At 36.2% G+C, this 11,035-nt stretch overlaps 1 protein-coding gene across 1 annotated transcript; it reads right to left on the bottom strand.

The window, feature by feature from the left end:
• Positions 1–288: 288 nt before the first annotated feature.
• UTS2B (urotensin 2B) lies at positions 289–10,786 on the bottom strand. The gene is made up of 4 exons (XM_010592857.3): positions 10,684–10,786; positions 6,023–6,121; positions 4,387–4,424; positions 289–3,282 (listed from the first exon to the last, which is right to left on the bottom strand). Exons 1-4 carry the CDS (start codon positions 10,784–10,786, stop codon positions 3,190–3,192), a joined length of 333 nt encoding a protein of 110 aa, XP_010591159.1. The 3' UTR covers positions 289–3,189.
• Between the last annotated feature and the right edge of the window lie 249 nt (positions 10,787–11,035).

The raw sequence follows: 11,035 nt of genomic DNA, 5'->3' as shown, positions 1-11,035 counted from the left end.
CTCCTACTCAGCCTTTCTGGTTCTCCCTCATCTGTTCATTCTCTAAACTGTGCAGTGTCCTGGGCCTCATACTTTCGATCTCCTCTCTTTTATAGTGAGTCACACCCTAAATGGTCTAATCACAATGTCCAACACTATTGATATGCTGATAACTATCAAATTTTTATCTCCCATCTGGGCTGCTTTCTTAAACTCTAAATACATATAAATATATTATTAATATATCCAATGGTCTACTTAAATTTCTACTGCAAAGATTTTGTTATACACCGTACAACAAGCTCAAGATGTCTATGGTAGGGATAGGTCTCTCCAACTATTCCTTGTGCTTCTCTACATTTCCCAGCCCCCACCTATTTAGATTGAGACATGTGGCTAGTTCTGGAAGTTAAGAGAAGGTTTATGTAGTCCAACCCTCTCTGACCCTACCATGATGACATTAGAGGCCATGTGTTCCAAATGCTGTAGGCACAAAGTAGAGGATTGACCAACATGCATGAGGCTTCATGTAAACAAAAGATAAAATAACGAATTAACCACTGAGATTTTGAGGTTATTAAACTAATATACTTTGCCTAGTTTTTCCCAATGTATAATTTGGCAATATGAAGTGGGGCGCTACTTTAAGAAGAACCTAAGATGTGGCATAGTCTCAGCAACAGGTTTATGGCAGACAAACTGATATCACAGGCTGGAAAAATGAAGAGCCATGTTATAAAATGGCAATACATTTGGTAAAACTGGCGTTTGCAACAGCTTGGAATTCAGATCATGTATCTTTTGAACTTCTAGAAGAAAAGGTTGGAAAATTGAGAGTATGTTTAGGTTTCTCTTGGATTTGGCAAGGTATTATAAGAAATCTATAAACTCAGGAAGGATCTGATGTCTTTGCAAAGAGAAATCAAAAGGGAACAAAAAGAGCTCAAAGATACAGAGTCATGAAATGTTGAAAAAGCTAACTGCTTTGAGATCCCAGACACTACAAAATTATATTCAAAATGGCTTTAAATGACAGAGGAACATCACTTGGAATAAAGGACTCAGGGCAAAAATCAGATTCAGTATGTGGCCTTTACGATATGTCACAGATACCTTCAAGGCAGCTGCCATTAAGTTGGGGATGATAATGCAAAATAATTAAAATTGTTAAAACAACAGTAACAACAACAACTTTGTATGTAGCAAATAGTTGAGAACTTTTCTAAATTTTTGAAAGAATGTCATTGCCAAAGAAACTATGAACAATACAATAAAAAAGTCTTTGACACTTCAAGACAAAATAAGCTTTGGCCTCCAATCTTGCAAGAGTAAGAAGAGACCTGTAAAAGCTGTGCATTACACAAGAAGGGAATATTCCCCAGGTAGCACATAAGATGTGTCCAGAGATAATAATTGACAAGCAAGAACCTCACAATGGCTGGAGCTAGGGGAGACATATCACAATGGAGAAGAACTTCTCCTAGAAAGCAGAACCAGGCCCTAACCAAGAACATTTTCCCAACCCCAGAGTTGTAGACCTTCACAATACCCACACAGAGAGATTTCAGAGCTGCTGGGGACCAGCAATCCAGATGTTTTGTCACTCCTGTGAAGGGATTATTTATTGTGGTCATCCTGTCCCTGTTCTACTACCATTATTGGACTCGTGTGGGTTAGATAACTTGTCAGTTTAGTTAACAGGTCTGTGAATGAAGAAGGAGCCACACTGGATTTGATGAAGACTAATACGCATCTCCTGGAGAGCCTGTTCTTTGTACAGGATGCAGCCCCTGGAAGGAATCTGGGGTGGTGCAGTGGTTAAGAGCTTGGCTGCTAACTAAAAGGTTGGCAGTTTGAATCCACCAGCCGCTCCGTTCCTTGGAAGCTCTATGGGGCAGTTCTACTCTGTCCTATAGGGTTGCTATAGAAGTCAGAATAGACTCAAAAGCACTGGGGTTTTTTTTTGTTTGTTTGTTTTTTAAATGAATTGAGTTGAGTATAGTCTGTGTTTAAGAAGATACCAAGGGATTGACCGTGGTACAGACAGTGGTCCCTATGTATTACATGTATTCCATACATTTACCAGCCTGCCTTGCCAACATGTTGATGTCAGTCCTAATAACTAATTCTGGCCAATGACTTAAATAGAAGTGATCTGTGTCACTCCTGGACTGAGGTAGGTAAGAGCTGGGATGCCTCCTCTATTCCTTTCCTCTGCTTTGGCAAGCTTGCAGGCAGTCAAGATAAACAATGTTCCAGATGAGATAGCTACGAGACAGAGGGGAGTTACGTGAATTACATTGCACTTTGCATTTGAACTTTATTATATTTAGCCTCTGAGATTTGGATTAAAATTGTTAGTACATCATACTAAAAAACCCGTTGCTGTTGAGTCAATTCCAACTCATAGTGATTCTATAGGACAGAGTAGAACTGCCCCATAGGGTTTCCAAGGAATGGCTGGTGGATTCGAACTGCTGACATTTTGGTTAGCAGCTGAGCTCTTAATCACTGTGCAACCAGGACTCCTAATACATCATAACCTAGACTATACTGACTAAAGAAAGGTCCAATAAATCCTTATTCTAGCTCTTCTCCATTATCACACTTTCTGTTCCTGCAGCTATCCTCAGCTCAATAAATAGAAATTGCCATAATTTTCTAGTTGCTCAGACTCAAAACGTTGGAATCATCTTTGACATCTGCCTTTGTTTCACATCCCTCATCTAATGCTACAGCAAATTTTGTTGACTTTTTTCCTCAGAATATATCCTAAAAGACTTATCTTTCTAAAATTAAATATTATAAATCAAACTTGAAAACAAGTGTAACAGCAATGAAAGATTCTTCTTCCTCCAGTGATGATGTTCAAAAATACTGAATTGACTTCAAAATTGATTTCTATTTGTGATCCTGCCAGCTCCAGAGTCTAATCAAAAATAACCAGGATGGTCCAGAGTTTTAAAAAATAAGGACCAATATCTTTTATAGCAGAAAACTGTAACCTTACTACGCACTGTTGTAAATATGGCAAAGCTTAGATACATTCCTATGAGAACACTTTCTTTGGAAGCTTTTTAAAAACGTGAGTCTTGATCTTTATCAACATCATAGGATTAAGAAAGAGCAATTTATTCTCTTCCCTCTCAGAAGCAACTGTAAAAGTAATCCTTTAGAAATCAGTTTTAAACTTAGAAATAAAAGCTTACCTCACTTGTTACGATGGGAAGAGGATAGACCATCTATAGCATAGAACATCTCAGCTGCCTTTGCCTCCATGAGCTGTTGTTTTAGCTTTTCTAGCTGTGAAAATCAAATATGATAATTAATTAGTCTTTAATAATAACCATGCTGTTCTCTATTGAAGAAAAGGAAAGATGGAAGGAAGGAAGGAATGAAGCAAAGATGAAAAGAAGAAAGAAGAAAAAAAAGGAAGAGTAAACAAAGGACAGAAAAAAGAAACAAGTAGAAAAAAGGAAGCTTGCATTTGGAGACAGGCTGGGAAAGGTTCATGACTCAGCAGGAAATCTGGAAGAAACAAGTTTATGCGGAAGGAAGTCTAGCCTGGGTATTCATTAATGGGATTCCTGTAAACTTAGCCTGTGTTGCTGGACTTGATTTTGTCACCTACAATGAGCAGTTCTTTTCAAGAAGCTCCACAGAACTATGTGAATGCTTGAATTTCCTGAATTCTTTGTCCTTTCTAGCAGGAAAGGAGAAGTATTTTGAAGCTCTAGAGTTTCCACCCTGAAATCAACCCATGTTAATTTTTAACACGCTCTCTAACTGCCCAAATCCTGAGGACCTAACTCTACCAGAAAGATTCAGACTGGGGGACTGCATGTCACCATGTCCTAGTTGCTCAGAGCAGAATCATGAAAATTCTCTTTCCCAAACAACCAAGAAGTTTGTAGAAAGATGGGTGAGGTCAAGAGAGTAGTACTTCAGGACCTCCAAAACAGCTACATCAAGGAGAAAGGCTTCAGTTTTGTGTTTCATTTCCTGGAATCACATAAAATTTTGTCTTGGGCAAAAGATTTCCACTGTTTAAAAACAATAACTTTTGAAAACCACCAATCTAGTTAAAACATCCCACTTCACAGCTAAGGAGATTTAGGTTTAGGGAATTTTAAGACTTGCCCAATGTATCATAGTTAGGTAGTTGGACAGCTGGGACTACAATCCAGATTTCCAAACAGGGTACCCTATGACCACTTTGGTCACAGTTTGTTTTTGTGGTATAACTTCATTGGTTTACTGTAGTGAATTACTTCACCTTTTTTTTTTTTAAGCAGGAATAAAAGTTTTACATTTTAGTATTAATATTTAAAAAGAAAACATTCTGTCAGAAGAAATCTTCTTTTGATTATTATTAAATTTGAGCATCAAAGTATTTCACACTCTTACCTGGTTAAGTTCTTCCAGTTTGCGAGCCAGTTCTATATCTGCAAGACATATTTGTCATATGAAAAATGTACATTACAAGTAATACTCAATTCATTTCAGGACACACATTTAGGATTTTATGTGAAGTGCAAAGATCTTTTTCACATGACTTGAGATCACCTACCCATTTCTAATAAACCTGCTGCCGCCGAGCCTATTTCAACTCATAGAAACCCTATAGCACAGAGTGGAACCGCACCCTAGGGTTTCTAAGGAGTGGCTGGTGGGTTTGAACTGCTGACCTTTTGGTTAGCAGCCTAACACTTAACCACTGGACCACCAGAGCTCCCCTATTTCCGATAGAAAACTCCCAAGTATTATTTTCAATGCCTATAATATTGAAATGCAATCATGTCATGAGAAAATGCCTAATTTCCAGCAATAAGCACAAAGCTTTCAGAAGCAGACCATGGTTCTCACACGGACTATTACTTAGCAATAAACTATTTTTATGACATTGGGGAAATAGTCATGAAATAATATTAAATGAAAAAAAATAGGACACAATTACGTATCTCGATAATTCAGTCAAGAAGGGAATTCCTCAAAATGTTAAAAGCAACTCTTTGGGTTTTACAATTTAAGTATGAATGTTTTATTCCTTTATAACTTTATTTTATTCATTGAGAATCCATTACTGATTAATTTAAAACATTTCATTTTTTGAAGTATTTAAAAACCAAAAGCCAAACCTATGGCCATTGAGTCAATTTTGATTCATGGCGACTCCATGTGTGTCAGAGCAGAACTGTGCTTCTTGGGGTTTTCAAGGCTGTGACTTTTCAGAAGCAGATCGGATTTAGTAAGGTGTTATGACTAAATTAATGTATAGAAGTATTTAATAAGGTATTATTTTAAGCAGTACTTAGTCCTAAAAAAATGTATACTTTTTTTTAGAAGAGCTCAGATGCTCCCTGGGAGGGTCCTGCAATGTCATACTGTAACATTTTCTGAAAGGTTAGATTTGCACTGTTTCTGAGAAAATCTCTTTCTTAGAGAACAGTCGTGCATAATTATAAATCATATTCTCCTATTATTCAAAGGAGAAAAAAATCTCAAGTTGTGTCACCTAAATTTCCCATTCATAATCTCTCCTCCAATCATTTCCCGAATTGAAAGAATTTGATTGAAAAAGGTAGTAGCTTAAAAACTACACAACTGCTGTTAAATTACGAAGTATCTAACGGAAACCTGTGCACATAATACTCTCAAAGCATTTGGTAAAATGAAATGTTAGTTTTACCAGTGGGAAGTTGCAGAGATGAGAGAAAATATAAAGGTAACTTTTATTTTTTTAACTAAACACTTACCATTCCCGTTCAGATCCTGTAATTGAATGAAATAGGCTTTTAACATTTTTATGTTATTTCCTTGCTTGTAGCGTGAAACAAGGAAAACACTTAAGCCTTCAATGGCAGATATGTAAAAGAGTTGCTATTTTTTTTTTTTAATATTAGTTACAGTTTTGGAAGTGTTGGTCATAGGATCACTACGAGTTGAAACCGACTCAACGTCAGTGGGTTTGGGTTTGGGGTTTATGTCATAAGACAGAATAGACACTGATACTCTTTCCAGCATTGCTTTACTCCTAACTCACCCATATTGGAATATCTTTGGATATCGAAATTTCTATTCAGTAGTGCCAGCAGTAGGTCTTCACGATTTGTATCATCTTTATCTGGAAACAGTTCATTTTCTGTAATGATTGCAAACATCTATTTTCAGTCTATGCCACTGAAAGTGTTTCCGATAAGATAGGTTTTACAGGCAACTAGCAATGCGTATAGTGGTTAAGAAGTACGGCTGCTAACCAGATGGCCAGCAATTAGAATCCACCAGGCGCTACTTGGAAACTGTATGGGACAGTTCTACTGTCCTATACGGTGGCTATGAGTCGGAATCAACTCAACGGCAATGGGTTTTTGGTTTATCGGTGTGTATATTCACCAATGAAATGCGTGTAGATAACTGTGATCCAAAGAGAGGGACTTTTTAAAAAATCATTGAATGTTATGAAAACTCAGGGAAAGAAAGAAAGAGATGGAGAACAGGCTTACGTGCTTAGGTTAGACCCTAAAGTGTTATCTCTGATTACTTCCGGGTGGTGAATTTTACTTCCTTCTTAATTGGTGTTTTTGAAATTTTCTACTATTGCATTTAATTTAAGAAATACAAATCAAAAGTTTTACTTGTTTGTTTTTTAATAAGAAATAAATAGCATTTGATTTTGGAATTTTATGATACTTTTATGTTTAAATATGAGCAAATTTGTGGTCTGAGAATTGCCTTTAAAGCACTCGAGGAGACTGTAGGAGAGCTGGACTCCTGTCTATGTGTTCCATATGGACAGCTTTGACCTTGGTCAGTTTACCTCATCACTCAGAGTGGCCAACTCTCTCAGCATTATCGAAGCAGAAATATCACCCAAATTTCCCTTCTGGAGTAGAAATTGGGTCAACAGACATTATTCAAACTGTAAAACATGAAGACTCAGCTGGCGCTCAATCAACAAATGATGTAATTGAAACAATAATTAGTATGTTATAAATAAAATGAACTTTTGTGAGGTGGCCTGAAAAAAACTACCTTTTATGACAGAATTTCTATACGACTTTCTTCCTTCTGTTTGTCTCCTCATAGCAAATGTCACAGTGTGGGCAGAAGCGAGACTAGTAAAGTTGTTTGGGAGTGAGAAGAGTGTGGTTTCAGCTGGAGGAAGGCTTATAAACTTAACAAGATTCTCTCTTCAAATCATTTGTTTTCCCCTACATCTACACAACATCAATAGATAAACTCAATTAAATGGTTAAAGGAAAGAAAGTCTTGCTGAAAAGGAAAATGGGTAAGGTGAAGCCGTGACCGCATCAACGTTTTCTGCCTTGACCACAGTCACTTAATTACTGCTCAGTTCTCCAGCTTTCTTTGCTTCATAGAAATTATCTGTAAAATTCTTTCTAATAGCTGAAATGTTAATAAAATAGCAAATGGAACTTTTGCTTGACATCAATTGTACAATGACCCTCAGGGATAGTTTAAGAGAAAGATGTGATGATGCATTACAGGATTTTTATTATAGTTGTTCATTAAAATGTCAAATGATAAGCTTTTAAAACATTTTAATCCAAAAAAATAAATAAATAAGGTTCATTTTATCGCCAGATAATAATGACAACTCTTTTCAGAAGGAGAGCTGTGATAAGAGAAGAAGATTCATTTCCTTCGATTTAGAGAATTTACATAGTTACGTGACGATAACCAGGAAAGTAGATTTGAAGCTTTTATTTGGTAAATTCACAGTCCAGTTCTCTGCATGTTTAAATGAAATATTTTCTAAGGCAAGAATTAATGTACTTTAATTTCTTTATCAGTTTTGTTTCCAGAGATTATACTTGTCTAATTGACTATCACCATTTAAAACAACCATCTTTTACAGAAACCTCTGGAGAAAATAAAATTTCAGGATATTATTTTTTTTTTTTTATAACAGCATATTTTTCATTTCTAAAGTTAAGTAAGATACTGGCTAAAAAAAAAATAGTAGAAAATAAGGCTTTTGTTTCTTGTTTAGCTTTTTGTTTTAAAACAGAAACTAACATAGTTTTAAAAGGAAAAAATGCATGTACTTTTAATACTTTTCTTTGAACAGGGAATGAATATTGATAAGGGAAATATTTAAATATGAAAATACCTGAGTATAAATATAACTTTGGCACAAATGACAAGGAAGCTATCAGACCTGGGAGAGTGGCTGCTTTTGCAAATATACAGAAAAGACAGAAGACACCCTGATTCATTAAACCTTGAGTTATTGAACCTTAAAAACTTAGTTGACCCCCTTGCTTTTCATACAAATGTGAAGCTTTTTATTGGGTGTGAAAAGAGTTTTTATCAGAAGGAAACCTGGAAGCCCCCCTCCCCAAAGGATAATATACCATAAAATAAATTTTTCATAGCCTTCCTGTTCGTGATGTTCTTTCTTCTACCATTTGTGGTAAGCAATTTGTCTAGTTTTAGGCTTATCCACTGAAGCAAGCTTTTTTTTATGACTCCAGCCAAATGAAAGCTGGTAGTTGTGTGCCATTTGTCTTGGACAATACCTACTACCTATTAGTACCCTAATAGAGAAGAGTGGCGACTCCAAGTTTATAATCTATGTCTCCATACAAATGCTGGCTTGAAAAAAAAAAATATGTCAAGCAAGTTAAATATTTGGTTGTTTGAAAAAAGATGTGTTCATGGAGAAAGACTCACTGTAATTGTGGACAGTTAAGATCAGAAAATAACCTTATAAATTAATCTTTCTCATTGACATATAATGAAGCTGAAATTGAAAGGGTACTCAGGGAGAAACATTTCCGCTCTGCTGCCAGTGATATAGGCTATCTAATTGTAATCTAGCAAAATGCTGTAGAGTTGGATTTTTCTTTATTTCCTATACACAGGAAATGAGAAGTCACCGTTACCACTCACTAATATATCCTAATTTGGGGACGTCCTCAACAAATGACCACTTTTTTTCTTACACATTTACATTGTGGTGGGAACATAGAAAATCTTATTATTTTACAGAGCAATGGAGGTCTACCAAATACAATGATTTGGCCAGAAAAAGACAAAATGTGAGTGTCATGGATAAAATCCAGCACCTTTGATTCCCCGATTTCTATTTAGGTCTCTGGGACAACTTGCTTTTCAGTGGGAAAATTCTTGTAAATAAATAACAAGTATTTTTGCAGTGTTATTTGCAATGCCAAAGAAACTATTGTAGTTTCCATTGACTTTTAAAATCACATCTGCCATTGTCCTAAGCACAATTCAGGGAATCACAAGAAGGGGCTGTCACTGCTAAATATACTGTCACAGTGAAATCTGTGAGAGCCAGAACTCAACAGGACTGCCTCGTTTTTCCGTCTCAAGTTTTCCACCTTCGACAGGGTGCAGACTTAACCACTTTTCTATCACTATTAGAGAAAAAAATTTTCCGTTTTCCTTCTCTAACAGGTTTCTGCCTTACACAGGTTCCAGCTTCCACAGGTTTTACTGTACTGATATTTGAGGCAACATGGTCTAGTAAAGTGGAACTAGACCCAAAAGTGGGAAACTTGGTCCCTTTTCTCAATCCAGTGTCATGTAAACAAAATGCATTCCTTTCTGTCTTGGCTGCCCTTGTAGAAGACAAATAAAACAATGTCTCCCTCTTCCAGATAGATGAAAGCAAATTCCAGAATTTCAAGCTGTAAAGGGTATTAGGCAACATTATTTTAACCTGCTCTTCTTAAAGTATGAAGAAATGTATAGAGCTTTCAGTGAAGTGAAGTTGCATGCCTAATATTAAGCAGTTTATGAGTCAGCACTAAATTGAATTCTACTGATTCTCAGATTAAGAGCTGTTTCAATGGTAGAATGCATGGAAAAATTTAGTGGAAGTTCAATAAAGGTTACAATGTGATCAGAGCAGAAACTTATTTTCACCCAATTGATTATGGCATATATTTGTAGATGCCATAGATGAAAGTATTTCATTTCACATGAGTCACGTAATAGGTTAGAACTCTAATAAATATTATCAGTGCATAAAATGAGTGTTAGCATCATCCTCCTTAAGGTATTTTATCATTCATTACTATCCTCAAATCTCTGCAAATGCAAGTTTCTGCCTTGTTACATTTTTTTGGAGCCTCTCTCCTTTCATAACTGATTTACAAATAATCCCACAGAGTAAAAATATCCTACTCCTTTCCCCAATACAAACTTTTGAAATATGCACAGATTATGTGACTCTATTACTATTTATACATTTCCTGTCTTTGGTCATGGAGTGGTCATGAGAAATAAGCGTCCCATGTGTAGAAAAAAAAGTGTAGCTGAAATAAATTTCGTACAATGTCGGTGAAAATTAATTTGGTGTAATTTACTTGAGAAGAACAGCACCACAGATTACATTTAATTCATAACAGTAACCATTAAAGGGACAGGTTATCAGAACGAACCAGTACCTGGAGAAGGACATCATCCTTGGTAAGGTAGAGGGTCAACAAAAAAGAGGAAGACTCTCAACAAGATGGATTTACACAGTGGCTCCAACAATGGACTCAAACAGAGAAATGATTGTGAGGATGGTACAGGACCAGGCACTCCAGAGCACCTAACAACAATGTCTTGAAAAATTATAGCTATCATGGCAGAAAAGCCAAATCTACACAAATAAGATGAAGATTTGTTCCCCACCAGTAGAATTTTAGATTCATGTACACTTACCTTGGGTAAGATATGGCCGTCCATCAACCAACGCTACCAAGATCATCACAGATAACAAACTTAGAACTCCAAAGCAGAGAGGGATTGAGAGGATCCTCTTCATGTTAAAAATCTCTTGTCTCTCCCGTTAGCAAAGAAACTGACTTTCCAGGTCAAGTAGGATATGTCAAGAGCTCTAGAATGCAGCAGAGCTTGCTTTTAAAAGGTGGCAAGTGTGCTTCAACTACAAATGTTCTGGACAAAGGGAAAAAATATATATATATATATATAAAATGGAATGCATCCTGTCAACATGATTCACTACTTGGAGAAGTGACAGATTTGCTACACAGTCAATGACAGAAAGAATCCC

Source organism: Loxodonta africana, chromosome 1 (genome assembly GCF_030014295.1).
Source record: "Loxodonta africana isolate mLoxAfr1 chromosome 1, mLoxAfr1.hap2, whole genome shotgun sequence".
Taxonomy (NCBI): domain Eukaryota; kingdom Metazoa; phylum Chordata; class Mammalia; order Proboscidea; family Elephantidae; genus Loxodonta; species Loxodonta africana.
The sequence above is the reverse complement of the archived record's forward strand: the minus strand, read 5'-3'. Positions and strand labels throughout refer to the sequence as shown.